The 21531-nt window shown below is 38.3% G+C and overlaps 2 protein-coding genes and 1 long non-coding RNA gene across 3 annotated transcripts in view; 1 reads left to right on the forward strand and 2 right to left on the reverse strand.

Moving 5' to 3' along the window:
* The window catches only part of LOC124169737, a 45804-nt gene extending 24647 nt beyond the window's left edge, over window positions 1-21157 (reverse strand). The window contains exons 1-2 of the long non-coding RNA XR_006867221.1: window positions 20904-21157; window positions 20699-20750 (exon numbers count right to left, since the gene is read on the reverse strand). This is a non-coding gene — a long non-coding RNA (uncharacterized LOC124169737). The remainder of the gene's footprint in view (window positions 1-20698; window positions 20751-20903) is intronic.
* LOC124169734 (BEN domain-containing protein 5-like) lies at window positions 5505-8702 on the reverse strand. Its single transcript, XM_046548424.1, has 7 exons — window positions 8256-8702; window positions 7843-7991; window positions 7333-7717; window positions 7159-7235; window positions 6358-6577; window positions 6057-6213; window positions 5505-5785 (listed from the first exon to the last, which is right to left on the reverse strand). The coding sequence occupies exons 1-7, from the start codon at window positions 8467-8469 to the stop codon at window positions 5770-5772; spliced, it is 1218 nt and encodes a 405-aa protein (XP_046404380.1). The 5' UTR covers window positions 8470-8702; the 3' UTR covers window positions 5505-5769.
* LOC124169735 lies at window positions 8715-10472 on the forward strand. The gene is made up of 4 exons (XM_046548425.1): window positions 8715-8902; window positions 9107-9223; window positions 9446-9562; window positions 10295-10472. The coding sequence occupies exons 1-4, from the start codon at window positions 8717-8719 to the stop codon at window positions 10388-10390; spliced, it is 516 nt and encodes a 171-aa protein (XP_046404381.1). The 5' UTR covers window positions 8715-8716; the 3' UTR covers window positions 10391-10472.
* Window positions 21158-21531: the final 374 nt, after the last annotated feature.

Genomic DNA, 21531 nt, shown 5'->3' on the forward strand with positions numbered 1-21531 from the left:
GATTCTGCTGTAATGTTGTACACTGCACTGAAACTTTAGAAATCGCAATGAAAAAACAATGTTGAATTTTTTGACATTTGACATCCATTTTAGCCAGAAACAATATTGCTTGCTGAATGTTCACCTTTGAGCTTAGCGCGTTGGCGGTGGATGATGATATCAGAAGGTTATCTTCTATAGATTCTAGAATATTATCTACTTATTTCCCACGGTAAAGTGTTCTCAAATTTTTTATGATCCCCATATCCATTGGTTGCTCCAAGGACGTTATGTTTCCAAGCAGAAATTCCAACTGATAATTTTTTAACACACATTTTGGCAATTGGCATGTGCCGTACAGCTTTCAAGTACAAGAAGAACCTTTCTTGATTTCCATGCTAATTCTTTATCCCCACTGGTCAATCATTGCGTAAAGAGACTCACTGTCATCGCTACCTTGCTATTGGCTTGGTACTCTGATGGTAAACTGCTTATTCTTAACCCTTTAAAGCATTGAGGCTTAGCACTTTCCAGAATTGCCAGAAGAGTTTTTTGTCAGTTCCCGAAACATTTAAACAATACTAAACAGTGACGCGATTCATCGATTTTTTGAAGCCCGTTGGTCCTACATGACTGTAATAAGAAGAGCCATTTGGTGTTGCTCGGTATTACAGTCCCGTTTCATTGGCATTGTAAATGCCATCGGCGCAAAAATTCAGGAGTAACTTGGGCAGTTTGTTCAATTTCCACTCCTCTGCACTCACGACATCAGCACTTTTTTCTCCGTTAGCTCTCTTGAATTTTATTTCGTTTTTGGTCTTCATCGAGATGCCAACCATCTGTTGCCTTAAAATGGTCATGACCAAGTTTCAAAGCTAGTTCCTTCGACTTCTTATTTAATATTGGACCGCTTACACAAATCCCTCGATCGCTTACTATGGAATACCATTGATCAAAAGCGTCCTCAACATCTGGATCCTTAAGTTGACGCTTGCATTTCATAGACGATGCTTGCTTTCCTTTTTGACTCCATTCCTCTCTTAGTTTATCCTGTTGCTTCAATAACTGAGCTATCGTCAATTTTGGCATCCCGGTAATCTCAGCCAAACGAAGATGACTGGATCGAGGATAATCTTTATTTTTGTCGAGTATAGCAAATTTCAGCGAGTAAAAGGTCTTAACGTGGCCTATTATTCAAGAAATGGAGCGTCACTGAATCTCAGAACTAAAAAAATATCACTTATCTTAGGTTCACTTAGATCGTAGAGCACGAGATAAATCCCACCAAATATGCGCACCATTTAAACTGGTTTTAGACTTAGTTCACAGATGACTAGGTACAAGTGAAGAGAAAAGTGTCTTTTGTGCATGCATAGACTACTGGGAGAGTGATGGGAAAAAGAGAAAGGAACGAAGAAACTTAATTTTCCAATAGTGACTACTCAGTTGTATAGAGGAAAAGGAATTAAAAGGATAGATTTCATGAGTAAGTTGAATTTTGTTCAAGATGCTGCAAACAAAAAGCTCTTTGTAAGCAAAATTGTTCGCCTCGTACCGTCTCCTCTGTTCAAAAACAGCCAGTAATTCCTAGAAATTGGCCCGTACTCGCTCTTACACCCTCACCACGGTTGTCATTAGTTCTTTCTAACTATCCCGGGCTCATTCTATCACCTATAGCCTGCCACAGGAGTCCTCTCCTCTTGAACACATCACTACGTTGAATGAGGTTTCATGGTCGGGAAACGGAATCCGATTCCTCACACGGATGATATAAGAACAAGAGTTTTAAGATTAAGGCAAGAATAGGTACACTTGAGAAAAATAAGACTAAATTAAAGAAGGAAAATATAAAAAACAGTATTCTGATACAAAAAAATTTTAATTTCGTCGCGAGCATAGAGTCGCCTACTCATGGCCCAATAAAGCGGCATGCTGTCCCAATTAAGCGGAGAAAACTCTGGGATATTCTTCAATTGGATTCGGTTCCTCAAGATTTGCCCCAAGTAACCGGTGGACCCATTAACCGGAATCTACTGTAGTTTGCCATTTGGTGTGAAGCCTGCTTGTTCCATTTTTCAAAAAGAGTTGGAAAAAGTGTTACAGGGTGTGGATGGTGTAAAAAATTTCTTGGATGATGTGATAGTCACTGGTAAAAGTGATGAAGAACATTTACATAACTTGAGGTTAGTTTTTTCCAGACTTAGAGAAGCTGCATTTCGATTGAATTTTGATAAATGTAAATTTTGTGAAACAGAAATTTCATATTTAGGTCATATTATTGATGCTGCGGGAATTAGGAAGGATCCTTGCAAAGCTATAGTTACAGCTGCCAGGCCTACAGATGCGACTGAGGTTAGATCTTTCGTTGGTACCTGCAATCACTATGGGAAATTTGTTCCTAATACATTCGTCAAAATTATTAGGTCCATTGTATAAATTGTTGCGAACAGGAGTAAAATATGAATGGAATGATGATTGTGAGAGAGCTTTCATTCAAGTTAAAAGAATTATGTCATCAGATGAGATATTAGTGCATTATAATCCTGATTTACCAGTAAAATTGATTTGCAATGCCAGCAGTAAGGGAATTGCTGGGGTGTTGGTGCATATTTTTGAGAATGGTGAGGAAAAACCTATATGCTTTGCGTCAAGAGTTCTACCACCTGCTGAAATGAATTATTTTGTAATTCACAAAGAAGCCTTAGCAATTTATTGGTCAATAAAAAAAAATTTTTCAATACTTATTGGGAAGAAAATTCATTTTGGAGACAGATCACAGGCCTTCGTTAGCATTATTTGGTGTACATAAAGGTATTCCACAAATGGGAGCTAATCGGTTACAGAGGTGGGCATTGTTTCTGTCTGAATATGGCTATACAATAAAATACATTTACCAGTTGATGAAAATGACATTAATGATGAAACTGAGAATTTTGTGGATGATTATATCAACTTAGTTAGTAATTGTGTACCTATTGATAATGATCAAATAAGAATTGCTACAAAAAAGACAAGGACTTAGTAAGGTTTTGTATTACATTAAGTCAGGATGGTTAGATACTTGCGATTAATTGGAATTGAAGCCTTATTTTGTAAGGAAAAATGAATTGTATATTGGAAATGGAGCAATCATGTGGGGTTATAGAATAGCCATTCGAGAGAAGTTTAAAATTCATTTATTAACTGAGCTGCATTCAAACTCATATGGGAATGTCAAAGATGAAAAATTTAGCCAGAGGTTATTTTTGGTGGCCAAATTTAAATGATGAAATTGAAAAATTTTGTAAAAGTTGTAATGTTTGTATGACAAATAGCATAAACACAAATAAATGTGAACCCAGCTGAAAATTTGACCAACCGGTTTCGGTTACTAAGCTGCTTTTTGAAACACTTAACCGGGTTCGGTAGCTGAACCGAATACATACTGGATTTAACCGGGTCCAGTAACAGAGCCGAATACATACGGGATTTAACCGGGTTCGGTTGTTGTACCGAAAACATACTGGATTCAACCGGGTTCGGTTGATGTACAGAAAACATATTGGATTTAACCGGGTCAGGTAGCTGAACTGAAAATACACTGTATTTCATAACTGAACCGAAAAAATACTGTACATAACCAGGTACTGTAGCTGGACTGAACATCTACTGAACTCTACCAGTTTAATAGCAATACGATACATTCATACAATGTATCGTAGCGGATTCAGTAGCTGAAACAAACACTCTCTGTTTCCAATTGGTATCATGTCCCTTCAAATAGAATATGCATCAAATCAATCCCATATTATTTCCCCATGCAACTACCTTTAAAAATTTGCACCCTTACGTGCAATACACTTATGGAATGGGTAAAATGCCACTGGTTAAACAAATAAAAGCTTCCAAAGTAAACATCAAAATATATTTATCAGAAAATTTTACAGTACCTCAGGTGAAAATTAACTGCTCACTTCACTGTTCTTTGGTTGACCGTTGACACGTGATGAAACATGATAAATGCCGGAAATATAAAACTTGGCCGACAACTGGGATCATTTGCGCTGACTTCATTCAATAGTTGCGTAGCAATTATGGGTTAATTAAATACTTAAAAAACTTATTGAAACTTGAATTATCCCATTCAAATAGCAGTGTATCGCAAACTATTGTAACTTTAAAAAATTATTAAGTCCCATGACAGTTTGTACTACGCATTTGATCGCGGAGGGGTAGTTCAGATACTCGAGTGTTGCTGAGTTACCCTCAATTCGTACGGGAAGTAGAATTGATCCGGGTTGAAAATGGAAATTCGAGGTGAAAAATGGACTTTAACTGACAAGAAAACGAAAATTTTAAAGATAGTTGATTCCCTCACCAGAACCGGCATCGATTCAAACACTGGTGAAGCAACTCAAATGTGGAGACCGGCAATCCGATCGGATTTCCAGTCTCAACATTCAATACCGTGGTGAAAAATCTCGATGCCATCGTAAAATATGCAAACCAGTGCGGACATTTATCAAAAAAAGAATACATGTGAAGAATTCCAGGTAAGAATAAATAGAACGAATTCTAAAAGAGTAGTTTTTAGGTGCAAGATCATCACATGTCCCTGCAAATGGTGTCATCTAAAGGCCTGTTTACATAGTACATTAACCTGTACAAGTTAATGTCTAAATTATGAACATGAAAATGCACCGTATATTCACCCAACATGTGTCCGTACGCATGAACAGAAAATAGAACCTGTTCAAATTTGGTTAATGCGCATTCATAGTCGGATTTAGGGGCAGGGGACGTGCCCCCCCCAGATGCTTAAAAAAATAGAGAAAATTTGAATAGGGTTATCATAGGAGGATCAATGGGAGGGGGGGCACGTGTCCCCCCAGACTCTTAAAAGTATGAAAGATTTTTAATATGGACCCGTTATCATTGCGTTTGTTTTGTATAACGTGGTATCATTGTGCCCCCCCCTCTAGAACAAAATCACGGCATTGCTTGTGCACCCCAGCAAGAAATCCTGGATCCACCCCTGATGGTCATAATTACGTTCGCTTTGTTTTGTGTATTACTCAAGGAGGCACGATCATTTAATTCAATAAGAATAACTTTGATGTAAAAATTAAGAGAATTTCGTACAGTCATTGTTAAATCTTGTTTTTAATCTCAATTAAGACAAGGTCTTTTGCCTGTCAGGCCCTCTGTGCCCCTCCCAGGAAAAAATCCTGTATCTGCCCCTGCCTACATTCATACATGTCCTGTTCCGGTCCATAAAAATCATTCATGCAAGCAGAAATTAACTCGTACGTGTTAAAGTATCGTGTAAACAGGCCCAAAGGCCCTTGAGAAAAGGTATTTCCCCACAAGATTGAGAATCGAAGATTGCACGGTATCTATAATGGTTGGTTGGATAGATTCAAAAATAGGTAGTCTTGTATATAAGATGGTGAGTGGTGAAAGCAAAGATGTTAACATAGAGACAGCAACTCAGTGGAAAGAATCTGAATATATTAGAGTTCTGGAAGGTTACAGCCCAAAAGATGTTTTCAGTGCAGACAAAACAGGATTACATATTTTTTATTTTTTTCTGCCAGCAAAAACACTGTGCTTCAGAGGGAAACAATGTCTAATGGAATAATGCCTAGTGAACAATTAAAAAATTAACATTTCCTAAGCCAGCATATGAATAAAAGTGAAAATTCTGTATTTCCCACTATTTGCATTTTCCCGCTATTTACACTTTTTTTCTTGGGTCCCAAGAAAAGTGTAAATAAGGGGTTTTACTGTAGTTTTAATCCTACAGTAAGCTTAATCCTTTAAGTCCCTGGAAATAATAAATTAGCTCAATTAATTACCTATGGTAAGCATTTTAATCCACTTATTATTAGAAATAATAAAAAATCTCTAACTGAATTATTACCATGTAGTTATAACCTCATGTGATACTACATTACATTATTATTCATAACAGCTTACTAGCCTTCCCTTTTTTAAAGGAGCAAACTTTGGCAAAGGATGTATGCACTAGGAATAGCAATTGTTTATGCCAATGAATATCTTCAATGTAACATTTAACATTTTACGTAAATACTCACGCTGCTTCCAAATTATTGCCTTCTCTTTCATTCACGGCCCGGTCCTTCCGATTAAGATACATGATCTTATCCGATATATAGGACTTGTATTTCTTTGATCGTGCAATTAACTCCGCTCCTTCCACTCCTTGCTTCTCCAACCAAGCTTCAAAAGTTGCTACGAACAGAGTTAAACAAAAATGTTGGACACATGCTACATAAGACACGAAACATTTAAGCCTTACAATTACTGGTCTATATTAATTGAAATGCAATTTTAAAGCCACTAATTTTCGAACTGGAAATCAATCATCATGCTCACCTCTAATATCATTCAGTTTCGCTGGAGTCAGAGGTGGCTTGCTGACAGCACCTTTTGAAATTAACCGCCGGCAAGGAATTCCATCTACACTCCTTCCTTTCAATGCTTCACTTCCCCACACTGCCACTGCGAGGTCCTTTATGAAAATTGAATCTTTTGTGTTCCTCATTACCATATCCCACTTTTCTTTGGGAAGGGAAATAACCTTTCCAAGGGTGACCTAAAGAAAAATAGGATTAATCTAACTTCTCATGCAATAAAGATTCCCTTCCCTTCCAACTATGTACCAAAGGTTTGAGAAATAATCACCATTAACCACAGGTGGAACAACGAAATCCTTGGAATGCGTCTATTAGTACAGGTACATGAAGTTCTGAGAGAAAATAATTTTACAAAGGAAAGGAAACAAGGTGAAGTAGGTAAATTCAGGTGTACAGCTAGGAATTAAGGCTGGGAGGGGTTTAGGTGCAACTAATTAATACAGGGGCATGTGGGGGTATGGTATACCCACCAGGATAAGCAGTAGGTGCAAGATTAATAAATTGCAGAATTTTTAGGTAAATGGTTCAAAATTTTTATGACTTTCTAAGGGATATTTTATTGTTCATCCTTAAACTGTTCTATTAGTCATATCAATCCAATTAAGTGAAATGGTAATTCTATGAGCTCTGGGGGGTTATCCCCAAAACCCACCCTCACAGCACCACTGGGTAAATTAGTTGCATAGGAGTGTTCCCTCAAAACTCTACCAAGTAAATCACCACTAACATAAGCAATACATTACTATAACGACATACTTACATTTCCATCTTCGACATCGTGCTGATTATTTTTCAGCATCTGTCCACTAGCTGCCTCTTCTGGAGCTCCAGGGGAGGCTTTGATTAAACACAGAGAAAAATTAAGGACATGAGCACATACTATTTTTTAATATTTGTTCCTGACAAATGATTCATATACATATAAAATACATACCGGACGAAAATCTGTTGATAACCTTGTCTTGAAGTTCATAATTTAGCTTCTTCAAAATTTTATTCTCCTCCTCGACCTCACAGAGCTTCTTCTTCAATAACTGCATCTCCTCGCTGGCCACTGAAAACTCTCCTTCTATTTTTCTCAACACCACCATACTTTTCTTGAGACGGATGTATCTCGCCTCCATCTCCAATAATAATTTTTTGGGGACTACATCGCCGCCGTCAGAGCTCGAGTCCGAACCGTAATCTAAGTCGGATTCGCGCTGTATCCCTGGACTTAGAGGGACTAGGGGAGACTTTAACAAAGACTTCTTCTTCTCGGCAAGAATTGCCCTACAATTTTCCTCCGTTGATTGCTGGCACTTTAATTTCATCTCCACCTAGACGGATGAAGAAGTCAAGGTAAGACAGATGGAACAAGAGAGAGAAGCACAAATACTCATGTAAAGGTGTGATAAAGCGGCCATGATCCTTTGGCAACAAACATAAATTATAACTAATTAACCTTCTCAGCTTGTATCGCCTTTCGCTTCTTCGTTAATTCTTCGTTAAACAACGTCTTACTCCCCTCATCCGATTCTTCATCCATGCCCCTAATTTTGGTGACAGGAACCCTTGATGTGGATATCAGCTTCTGTAGCTTCTCTTTAGTCTCTGTGAAGAAGCAAAGGCTATGGACTTACACATGCTCCACAAAAATTTGCAATGCGATCACAGTGATTACATCCACTATTAGTGGTAACAATCGATATGCAACTTTCGCATATATATCTAAAAGCATTTTGGATTAACGTCGGCAGAAAACTGATGGATTAATGGTTCAATTTGTTTATACGTGTATAGTGGAATGGTTAAAAAGATGTATGAGCCATAAAATTTCTCTGAGAATATACCGATATACTAATCCTAAGTACTTACCAGCTAAAATCAGTATTTGGGACTTATAAAAATCACCATCCGTGTCTCCAACCTGCCGTTCCCTTATTCTTTCCTCCTCGCTCGGACTCCAGAAGACCAAGTAAATTTTATGTTTCAGAAAGTCGTCCGTTGACTTTGGAGCGAAATTTAAAATTTGCGAGGTATGGACGATTGCCCGCACATCGTCCTGAAAGTACTTCACGTATGCAAACATAATGTGAGTATTCCTACGAAACTTTCCACGCAGCTACACATAAAATGTAAGTCTCTTAGAAAAACCATTGGCGCCGAAATTACCCACGTGAGTGGTTGAACGGGTTGAACCAAAACCCCAAAACATATGAATATCAGAATTCGTTCTTGTGTGATCTTGTGCTCAGTATCGTGATACGAAACGTGAACGCATGAGGAAAAGCCGATTGTAACTCGAATAGCCCACTGCTTTGCAAAATTCAATCAGCATGCCGAGGGTAAGAGTGCGAGAAAATTACAAGGCTTATCTTGAGCCTGACTCGCAAGATTCCAACAGCGCACAAGTTCCTCGATGCACACGTTGGAGGAAAACAAAAGGCATTCATGCTGGTGTGCCGCTCAAATCTACAGTTGAAGATGGAGAAGTTTTCCCCGCTAATCCTGCGGACCATAACGTAAGTTCTTCAATGCATAAATGTCTGAGAAAATTTTTACAGATCGGCTCCTTATCTATCCCCATCGGTAGATCTATATCCATACCCAAAATTTCACTATTTTCATCTGTTGAAAACGGAAAATGGTTGCATGATTTTGATGGTTAATCTATCGAAAATTCGAGGTTAATATTTCTAATAATTATTTGGTCGAATTTTATTTAGGTTCGTGGTCAAGATGTTGACGATCTGGAAGAGGTGGATGTCAATGTCAATCTTGTTGGTTGTGAAGTAGAGAAGGATGAAGTTCCATCTTCCACCTTGAATTTTGCTGAAGTACATGTAAGTATTTGAGAGATTCTTGGTAAACTGTATATTATAATCGAACTTCCATAGAGTATTATTGTAGGTGCATTCAGTCTAGATGGAAGATATTTATGAGATGAGGGCTTATTCCTATATCAGTCGACACAAGAGTGGAGATGGTTGCATGATGTTGATGGGTCATCTATTGAAAATTTGAAATTAATATTTCTAATAATTATTTGGTCGAATTGTATTTAGGTTCGTGGTCAATATGTTGACGATCTGGAAGAGGTGGATGTCAATGTCAACCCTGTTGTTTGTGAAGTGGAGAAGGATGATGTTCCATCTTTCACTGTGAACTCTGCTGAATTCTATGTAAGTATTTAAGAGGTACTCGGTGAACTGTAAATAATCTTACCTCGTAAAGAAGGGGGATTTCATCTCAAATCAGGGTGAGGGGTGTCAGATGATCATCACCGATTTCTTTGAAAGTTATACATGTGAAAGCAATATGCTTATTACGAATAATTATCACTTTATCTCAGCTCAAAAGTGAGCCGTTTAAAGTTATTATCCTTAGAGCATTGCTGAGTCAGGTCACTGAGTAAAAACTGAAGAATCAGATAAATGCTGATTACTAAGGAACCATGACCCATAAAGCAGAGGTTATTGTTTCATGTTGAAGAAAATGCATTCATGCATATTTTGATGTAACTTTAAAATATCGTATATTTCTGAATATAGTCCCCGATTTCTTTCAAAAATGCCTGTGGTAAAAGTAAAGGGGGGGACGTATTCAAATGCTTTTTTTTTTTAACTTTTCTCAAAACTGAATCCTCAAAATTGGGGGGGGAATATATTCGGAGAAATACAGTAATTTGAAGTAATAATAAACAGATAGGACTTGCATTACTCAATTATGTCCTTCATGAAATTTGAACAATAGTATATTTTAGCATTGAATTTTGAAGCTTTAAATAGTTATGATGCCTTTTTATTAAAAGTATGGAAGAGTCACGAGTGCAAAGGCAAATTATAAAGTGAATTATGAAGGGTTTGATGTGGTTCCAAATTGGATTTAATGTGATAAATACTTTCTATTTTCAGGATAGTAATGCTCCCAGTGAATTCTCCGAGTGTGTTGAAAACTCTTCCTTCAGTGATGACTCTGATTACTGTTGTATTTGTGCTGGAAATAAATGAGGCTCGATTGGCTCGACCGGCACGCCGCCTACCCCGGCTTATCAGCGGCAGTTGTGAGCTCGAGGAGTTGCTACCCTACCTGCCGCCGAGCCAGTCGGACTCGCTGAACTGAAAACCACGTTGTCTTGAGTCATTGAGCGGTACACCACAAATGGCGACGAGGATAAACTATGTGGAAACTAGCGTTATGTAACAGATCGATAACGGCTAGGATAAAGGAAGTAATTCCGTGTGATCCAGTAATTCTGAAATGGCTGGAGTAATAGGCTCGGTTGGCGAGTTTGATAGTACGATAGACACGTGGCCGTCGTATGTCGAACGATTTGAATTGTTCGTGGAATGTAACGAGATAAATGCGAGTAAGAAAGTGAGTACTCTCTTAACCGTTGTGGGAGTTAAAACATTTAATTTGATTCGTGATTTGTGCACGCCGAACAAACCATCGTCAAAGACGTATGGCGAGTTAGTAAAGCTGGTAGAGGACCATCTTTACCCGGCACCATCATTTATTGCTGAGCGCTACAAATTCAGCAAGAGAAATCAAAATGAGGGGGAGACGGTAGCTGATTACATCGCAAGCCTCAAAAAGCTGTCAATATATTGCCAGTTCGGGTCTTCCTTAAATGACTATTTAAGGGATCGCCTAGTAAGTGACATCAGGAATGAGTCGACGAAACAGCGATTACTTGCAGAGGCCAGCTTGAGTTTCGAGCAGGCAGTCAAGATTGCCAGCTCAGTGGAGGCAGCAGAGAAGAACGCAGCAGCCTTGGCTGTCCAAGGAGTCGACAACGGCGGCCGAGTACAGCACATCGCATCGTGGAGAGCAACGCAAAGGATCAACAACCCTACATCGACCAGGTCAAACTCAGTGTCCAGGGATGGTGGTGTGAAGTGTTTCTGTTGTGGGCAAATTGGGCATGTAAAGAATCAGTGTAAATTGTATGGTGTTACTTGCCATAAGTGTGGGAAGAAAAACCACATTGCCAAGGTTTGTCGATCGACGAGTGCGTTGACAAGTGCGACAACTGTGCGTAATAATAGTTACGGCCATTCCAGACCACCAAAATGTAAGTCTTTTAATAAGTCTATGTTAAAGCCAAAACACAATTTCGTGGGTTCGGAAAAATGTTCCGATACGCCAAGTGCTTTTTGTGTGGGAAATCAAGCTGACGATTTGCACATCGAAGATATTCAGCACATGTTTGTCATGTATGAGGAACATACCGAGAAAGTCAAAGTTGACCCAATAAGGGTAGATATTGTCGTTCAGGGTGAAATGACTACGTTCGAAGTAGACACAGGAGCAAGTGTGACTGTTATTAGTGATACATTTTACAAGAATAATCTAAGTTCTTGTACGCTTTACCCTAGCGAGTTAAAGCTATGTTCCTATACCAATCAACCGATTGTTCCAATTGGTAAAATTAAAGTCAAGGTCAGCTATCAGAATGTAAATAAACTTCTTGATATGTATGTAATCCAAGGGGGATCACATCCGTTAATAGGACGTGATTGGCTTAAAATATTGGGCATAGACATTTCCTTCAAAAATAAATCCGATCTGTACGGAATTAGCGATTCAAGTAAAATATTTGATAACTTTGATTTAATGGTTAACAATTTAGTAAAAAAGTTCCCTGAAGTTTTTACCAATAAATTAGGCCAGTACAAAGGCGAACCAGTAGAATTAATTCTGAAAGAGAGTGCTAAGCCGAAATATTTCAAGCCAAGACCCATTCCCTTTTCCTTAAAGTCAAAGGTTGAGAGTGAATTGCAACGTCTAGTGGACGAAAAAGTGCTAATGCCTGTACGTAGCTGCAATTGGGGTACGCCAATTGTGCCCGTGTTAAAAGCTAATGGTGACATCAGAATCTGTGGGGATTTTAAGGTCACACTAAACCAGTATTTGGAGGTTGATAAAAACCCCATACCTCGCATTGAGGATTTATTTTTAAGCATGCATAAAGGTCGGCACTTTAGCAAAATTGATTTAAGCAATGCATTTATGCAATTGACCTTAGATTCTGAGTCACAAAAGCTTTGTACTATTAGCACACACAAGGGTCTCTTCTCTTATTGCAGAGTGCCCTATGGTATTTCGAGTGCTCCAGGAGTATTTCAAAAGGCCATTGAACAAACCTTAGCAGGGTTAGAAGGTACTGTTGTGTTTTTAGATGACATTTTGGTTAGTGCACCGGATACTAAAACTCATTATAAGCGATTGGAGGCTGTGTGTAAACGTCTTAGTGAATGTGGTCTAACAGTGAAAAAAGAAAAATGTAAATTTTTTGCAAGTAAGGTTGAATATTTAGGGTTTAAAATTGATAAAGACGGATTGCACACATCCCAAGATAAAGTAGCTGCGATTGTGAATGCACCCATACCAAAATCAGTCAATGAAGTTCGAGCATTTATTGGTCTTGTGAATTATTATTCTAAGTTTATTAAAAACATGTCAACCATTTTAAATCCTATGTATAAACTTCTACGTAAAGATGTTCCGTTCAAATTTGGCAAAGACTGTCTTTATTCATTCAATGAAGTGAAGAAAATCTTGACGCAAGCACCTGTGTTGGCACACTATGATCCAACACTGCCCGTGAAATTGGCAGTTGACGCCAGCTCCACCGGACTTGGTGCTGTTTTAAGCATAGTCACTCAGGAGGGTGTCGAAAGGCCAGTTGCATTTCATTCACGAACCTTATCTCCTGCCGAGTGTGGGTACTCACAGATAGATAAGGAGGCATTAGCAGTTGTTTTTGGCGTCAAGAAGTTCAACCAATATTTGTACGGACGGAAGTTTACTTTATGTACCGATCACAGACCCTTAGTAAGCATTTTCGGCCCAAAAAGGGGATTACCTGTTTTTGCCGCGAGTAGACTGCAGAGATATGCTTTGTTTTTATCAGGGTATAATTTTGATGTTCAGTACGTTAAATCTGAAAAACATGGTAATGCTGACGCTCTTTCACGTATGCCATTACCTGACTTACACTCTGTTAATGAAGAAACAAAATTGGTAGGAACTTATTTGCATTGTATAGCTGAGAGTTCCGTACCACTAAATTTTGAACATGTAAGAAAAGAAACACAGAGTGATCCTATCTTAAAGAAGGTGTATAATTATGTAATGAATGGGTGGCCTAACTTTATCTCAGAGGAAAATAGTGAGTTACAGCCATATTTCTTAAGGAAAGATGAACTGACTGTAGAGCATGGTATTATTATGTGGGGGTACAAAATTGTTGTTCCAAGTAAATTGTGTGACTATGTTCTGAACGAATTGCATTCGGGTCATCTAGGTATTGTAAAGATGAAATCTGTGGCTAGAAATTATGTTTGGTTCCCTAATATTGATAGACGAATAGAAGACCTAGCTAACAATTGCTCGCCTTGCCTTAGAGAACATTCTAGCCCTCCCAAGAGTGAACTTCATGTGTGGCATTATCCCGCTTCTCCTTGGGAGAGGTTACATGTGGATTACTTGGGCCCTTTTAAAGGAAAGATGTATTTAGTGGTGATTGATGCTCATACTGAGTGGCTTGAGGTATTTGAAGTTAGCTCTACCTCGGCTAAGGTAACCATAGAAAAGCTCAGAGAGCTATTTTCAAGATTTGGACTACCTGTTTCCTTACATTCCGATAATGGCCCACCTTTCACTTCATTAGAATTTAGAAATTTTATGGTATCAAATGGTGTGAAGCACTCATTTTCACCGCCATACCACCCTCGATCTAATGGCCAGGCGGAGAGTTCTGTTAAGTATGCTAAGCATAAGTTAAGTTGCGCTTTTGTAGAAAATGCAGATGTAAATATTGCCCTGAGTAATATATTGTTTAGTTACAGAAACTCTATTCATAGTATTACGAATGAAACCCCTGCTAAACTAATGTTTGGTAGACCTTTAAGATCCAGACTAGATCTATTGAGGCCTAATGTGGTCAAGAGAGTGGAACTTAAGCAAGAAAAACAAAAAGAGTATTTTGGTGTTAAGAAAACAAGGATTTTGTTTGAAAATCAACCTGTTCTAATTAGGGATTATCGCTGTAAAGACAAATGGGTTGAAGGGATCGTATTAAAACAATTAAGTGGTGTAATGTATTCTGTAATGTTCAAGTCTGGTTTTGTTTGTAACAGACATATTGATCAGCTCATTGGGATGAATTCCAGCTCAGTGTATGCCAATTCTGATGATGTTAAAACGGGTGATTTCAATGTCAATAATGACGCAGTAGCGGAGAGGTTCCCAAACAAAAACAACCTTTCCCCTCACTCCTCACCCACCTCTAGCATTCCCAGTACGCCACGTTTGCCTCACGCATCCCCATCGCTGCAATCCCCGGTTCCTTCTCACTCTGACACTCAGTCAAATGCAAGTGTTCCATCTCCAAACGAGGGATCAGCTGTTGATAAAAGATACCCTCAGCGCATTAGGAAGCCGGTTGATAGATTTCAATCGCAATGATCTTGTTTATTTGGTTATATTTGAGAGTTTAGTTGGTGTTTATATTAGTTTTTATAGTTTATGCATTGTTACACTGCTATTGTTATTGCCTTATATTTCCAAATATGTGTTTCCAAGGAGTTGTTAAATTTTTGTTTATTGAAACAAATTTATTTTTTTTGTTATTAAGTTTTGTTCTGTGATGTAACCATTTTTGAAAGGGAGGAATTGTTGTATTTGTGCTGGAAATAAATGAGGCTCGATTGGCTCGACCGGCACGCCGCCTACCCCGGCTTATCAGCGGCAGTTGTGAGCTCGAGGAGTTGCTACCCTACCTGCCGCCGAGCCAGTCGGACTCGCTGAACTGAAAACCACGTTGTCTTGAGTCATTGAGCGGTACACCACAATTACGATCATCCGTTATCAGCGAGCTGCGATTCCGAAGATGGAAATGACGACAGCAGCAAATCTGAAGCAGGTGACCAAGATTCAAGTGGTGACTTCTTGTATGACTTCATATTTTGGAAGTCAAGGAAACAGTTACTCTCAGTTGTATCTGCTGGTGAAATTTTTTTGATGGCAATTGTGTTTTCCGTTAGACATTCATTGCCATATCTGGCCATAATTGATCTGCTGAAGTTAGTGAACACCATTTTTGGAGAAGCAGTAGTACCAGGCTCTAAGTTTTTGTTTGATAAGATTTGTTATAAGTTGATGGGTGGAATGGTGCAAAATTACTATTGCAAGTTCTGCTTCACATACTTTGGTGAAAGTCTAAATTTTGAAAGTGGATCCATTACATGCCCTACTTGCAAAAGAAGTCTTGAAAAACAGCAAACAGACTTTTTTCTAACGCTACCCATTGAAGAGCAGCTAAGAGTTATTCTTGAGAGACAGGATGTATCTGGTAGTAACTTCCGCAATTCTCGTGTAAAGAAACATCCGGAAGCGTTTGAGGACATATTTGATGGTAATCTTTATAAGGAGCTAATGGAACCGGGACAGTTCTTACACGACACTAACAATTACTCCTACATCTTTAATACCGATGGTTGCCCTATTTTTAAGAGCTCAAAATGCTCAGTGTGGCCAATTTACATGCAAGTAAATGAACTTCCACCAGGAGAAAGGTACAAAAATCTTGTTTTGTGTGGTGTATGGGTGGGCACTAGTGATCCAAAAATGAATATATTCCTACAGGAGTTTGTTAAGCAGGGTAAAAAGTTATTTAATGAAGGAATAACTTGGAGAAGGGATTCAAAAAATATATGTAGCAAATTTGTATGCTTGTGTTGCTGTGTTGATTCTGTTGCTAGGCCATTATTACAGGGCACTACTCAGTTCAATGGCTATTATGGCTGCAGTTGGTGCCTTCACAAAGGGGAGCTTGTGGAGGGTCAAGTGAAGTACCCCGTGATTGAGGGAGAGGTCAAAGCCAGGACAGATAGGCAGCTGGAAAAGCATATGAGCATTGCTTTTCATTCCAAGAATAAAGTGAAAGGTGTCAAGGGGCCATCACCTCTCATCAATTTGCCGCTTTTTAAAATAGTGCGTGGCTTTGTGCCGGACTATATGCATTCAATATGCCTTGGTGTGGTACGCCAATTTACCAATTTATGGTTTGAAGATGTAGGGAAAGCCTATTACATAGGTCGACCAGGTCTTCTAGACTTAATAAATAAGAAGTTGATGGCAGTGACACCTCCTAATGGCATTGCAAGATTGCCGAGGTCAATAGGAGAAAGAAAATTTTGGAAGGCTAATGAGTGGAAAAATTGGCTCTTGTTTTATAGTGTACCGTGCCTGCGAGACATCTTGCCTGCCAACTATCTAAACCACTGGGTATTGCTGGCTCAAGGTGTGTTTAAACTATTATGTCAGTCGTTGATGCCCGAAGATATCAATTGGGCTCATATTAATTTAACAGAGTTTGTATATAATGTGCAAATTTTATATGGAAAGTCAAAGATGACATTCAATGTCCATCAAGTGCTTCACCTAGCACCCAGTGTAAGGGACTGGGGTCCACTCTGGGCACACTCCGGATTTGCATTTGAGAGTGCTAATGGGCAACTCCTTAAATACGTTAAGGGACCTAAAGGAGTAGCTTCACAAATTGCAAAGCGCTTTCTGCTCCAACAGTCTGTGGCAGTGTTGAAAACCATGCCATGTGTTTCCCCCACGGTAGACAAGTTCCACAAGGAAGTAATTGGTTACTCCTTGGTAAAAACAAGTGTACAGGTTGGTAGTGCACATTTTCTTGGTCGTGGCAAACCTTTTCTATGTCAAGACGAGGGTAAAAAAAGGGCTTTAGAGGTACTAGGGGTGGATGTATTTAATTTGACTGAGTTCAAAAGAGCTGTGGTCGGAAGTCTGATAGTTGAAAGTGCCCAATACAGCAGACCCAAAAGAAGAAATAATGGTGTTGTGCTCTTAATAGACAGAAGAATCATGAGGATATTACATTTATGTCATGATGAAATTAAAGGCATTTGCTTGGCAATAGGTAGCCCTTACAAAATTATTGGAGAGGAGATGGAGGGTAGCACGGTGATGTGCGTGCCTTACATGAGACAGTACGTCCATGATGATGGTGTGGTAGCATTTTCGCTGATAGACATTGAGGGAAAATGCATTTTAATTAAAAATGAAAACTCTTTTTACATTTCCAGTTTGCCAAATAATTATGAAAATGAATAATAATCAGAATGATTAATATAAACTTTGGTGCTAAATTCATTTTAAATTCATCAATATGACAATGTTGTAAACTTAATACATTTATGTAGTGTAGCGTCACATTAATTAATTTTTCAGTAAAAAAGACTATTACTTTCCCAAAGATAATAAAGGAGAGGGTGAGGTTTTCTAATGATACTATGTATAAAATTTATCATTAACGTTAATGCAGCAATTTTCAATTATGTATTCTTCACTTGATCCAGAGGCGGATACAGATGGGGGGCGCAGGGGGTGCGTGCCCCCCCTTTTGCGTGGCCGCTCACATTGCCGAACATTGTAGAATCACAGTTGTAACTTTTTTTATCGTAAGATTTTGACTTATATACGTGTATAATTAGTTTAAATAAAACCATATTCAACTTCGCACGTGTCTTGATTAATTTTTTGTTACGATAAACGTAAAGGTAGCTCAAGATATCTTTTGCGCCGCCCCCCCCTTGAGTTTTTTTTGTATCCGCCACTGACTTGATCATATCATTTTCAGTCTTCCTTGCATGCTTTACTTTAGTACATGTTTGATGGAACTCGTACCATTTCGAAGTGTGAAGTGAATTTTCAATTCAAAGGGTGAAAAACCCTCTCAACCCTCCTTAATGGTGACTCGTGTAACACATTAAAAACTGCTGTGACACAGAATTAGTTCATTCATAATGTGTTGCTATGCTGCAGCCTATACCTTATCAGAGACAAAAGTGCCTTTAAATGTATTTGGGCAACCGAACAGTGTACAGTAGAGTTCAGTTGGACAAGTATGTATACAGTAAGGTACAGTTCATTTCGGTTGGAGGTATGTTGTGTTCGGTTGAATACAGATGGGTTCGGTTGAAAACATTAACCGAACCCGGTTGAAATTTTTAGCTGGGAAGTGATCAATTGGCCCGAAACTAAAGAGGTATTTGATCGAATTCATGCAGATTTCCTAGATCCAATTAAAGTTAAGCAGTATCTCATTGTACCAGTCAGCTTTCCAAAATGGCCTGAGGTATATGAAATGGCAAAGCTAGATTCAGAAACGACTATTGAAAAGTTGAGAGACATATTCGCCAGGTTTGGAATTCCAAAATTGCTAGTGAGTGACAATGGAAGGCAGTTTGTTTCACAAGAATTTGTAAATTTTTGTGCTGTGAATAAAATTAAACATGTAACTTCTGCTCCATTTCATTCAGCAACCAATGGTGCTGCTGAAAATGCTGTTGAGACTTTCAAATATTCTTTATATAAACTGTTAAGTGATGATAAACACAAAGGTTGCTCATTAAATACACTCATAAATAAGGTTTTGTTTACCTTTAGAAATACTCCACACTGTATAACCAATGAAAGTCCTTCTTATAGGATGTTCAATAGGAAAGTTAGAAGTATATTTGAATATGTCAAAGAAACTACATTAGATTGCAAACCTTCTCGGAAATTGTTAAACCTGAAAATGAAGATTTAATTTGGCGTACTGATGCTACATGCTGATCAGATGATTAAAACGTGCGAGTTCAATTCAGGTTTGGAGCAAGGGCATGTTATGAATAGCGACTTCGGAGAGCTTGACACAAATATATAATCATACCAAATAATGTAATGGCCAATACAAACCGACATGAAGGCGTTCACCAAAAATGTTAACCCAAACGATGGATTTTTCTGTTTTCATATTATTAGATAATTTGAGATGATGAAAGCCGGACACAGTTAAATTCCGGTTCATTGCACCACTCACGATTGTAAGAGAAAAACGCATATTTTCATTCACGGCGGTTCATCCACACTATAATAACATATACAAGTTTCTGACGAGACTCATCTCACTGAATTTCTCATCATTGCTTTCCATGCAACTTATTAAGTGAGTATCGTTGGTCTTGCGAAATGATACATAAGCTCAAATTAATTTGAAAGCAAGAATACCTTAAAATGTATGTGCTTTTCCCCGTAATGTACGGTACTACGCCAAAAATACAATGACTCAGGAAGTTTCATCGAAAATACCCGATTATATAACTTAGGGCGTAAATAATTCACACAGCTTTTCAACTCTAAGTTACGAATGAATAGTTAAATAAGTATTTTTAACTGAGTACTGAGTTTCAGACGCATAACACACCAAAGGGCAAGCTAAGAAAGAATATTCGATACTATAAACTTGGCTGCAAAATTATAATTCCCAGTACCTCCTTCAACCACACGTTTACTGAACGAAATAATACAAGAAACAACTAAAATAAAAGAATTTTCCGTCGAATTGCCGCTACAATATTTTAAATCACCACTTTTGGTATTGGAGACATTCATCAACATCCCCAAGCCACATCTAGCTAGAAATTTCATCCAAATAATTACAGGCGTGAAAGGGTAAGTAAGGCGTAACCTTACTGTTTTTCGTGGAGGTGAAACTGTCTCTTCTGATCGCCCGAATCCACTCTCCAACTCAAGATATTTTGGAAAGCTAAAAACTTTAACTTAATTGGGTCCACTCCTGGAGTTTTCTACGCACCCCGGCACTGAACACGTTAAAGGCGTTTTTCACAAAAAATACCTCACAAACACATGTTTCTTAAGCCCAGCGAATGAAATTCAAGAAAAAAAGGAAAATTCACTATCCTCAGAAACTTCAATTTTCAACAACTAACACCACATAAAACCCTAAAAATTCGTGAAACTTAACGTACTTCACTCGTACACAACGAGTTTCAAGAATATCACTACTTCGCTCAAAGATGATCTTATGAGTGGACTCATTAAAACCGATAATGCGCAAATAGGCAATTATCAGTTTTTAAAGTGAATATTAATCCACAAATATAATTTTCCTCGAGCGAGAATGTGAGCGAGAATGTCAAAAGCATTTAAGTCTGTGGTAAGAATTTATTGAGAAATAATTAAAACTATTAATTATTGAAGCAATAACACAAACAACATTAAAATCAACCTCCAAATACATTTTGGCGCGTAGAATTTTTTCGAGAAACCAACACTTGAAGCCAACCAACACTCTGACATTCGTCCACCGTTCGATGCTTACATGAAATCTCGTTGTAATTCACTTTTAATAACGATATAAATGGCCAACTTACTAGGATATCCCTGAATAATAGCAGAGTTCAAAATGAAATAAAAGGATAGAAACCCACCTAGGAATTTCTGTCGGCTGGAACTCGTTTCTTGGAGTGGCCATGGAAGAATCTTACATGGAATGGCAAGTATCATTAAATATCTACCAGATGCATAGGAATATGTCTATTTAATGAAAGTAATGTACTGCTTAATCTACAAAAAATACCGTAATTTTAAATACTGATAGTAATTTCTAAAAATATTTGAAGAAATGCTACATACATCAACATTTAAAAAATTATTGATGAAAAAGAAGCCATCGAAAGTTTCCGCAGAATTTATAATCATTACACGCATTTAATAAATCAAAAATGATAGATGACTGTTAATTATCTCAGTTCCACGATGGTTCTACGTGTCCTCGTCCTTTGGAATATAGAAAACACTTTGTTATGTACTCGGGTGTCGCAAGTATATTTTTTACTTGTAGCGCAGAAGAAACGATTCTCAAATTTCATTGGTCGTTTAAGTTTCAAAAGTCGCCGCCAGGGGTTAAGATGAGTTTCAGTACTCATTTGTTTTTAGTTCCTAATAACGCCGGGGGTGGCGTGAGGGGACATAAAAGGGGGCATTTCAAACCACATTTGTTTTCAGTTTACAACTTAGACCATATAAGAACTAGACCCGCCATTCCCCACCCCTACCCATGTCTCGCCGTGTGGCCAACATCTCCCCTCCGCTCCCTTCCTTCCCCACCCACTTTTAAAGCGGCGTGACGTCACGGTTGGGACGCTCATCGTCGTAGCGCATGGCTACGAATGGGGATTCACTGTATCACTGCGGTATTTTGACCATTTTCTTCGCGATTTTTCAATTAAAAGTACTAATATTTATTGCGTTATGTACTAGA

This window comes from Ischnura elegans, chromosome 12 (genome assembly GCF_921293095.1).
Source record: "Ischnura elegans chromosome 12, ioIscEleg1.1, whole genome shotgun sequence".
Lineage (NCBI taxonomy): Eukaryota > Metazoa > Arthropoda > Insecta > Odonata > Coenagrionidae > Ischnura > Ischnura elegans.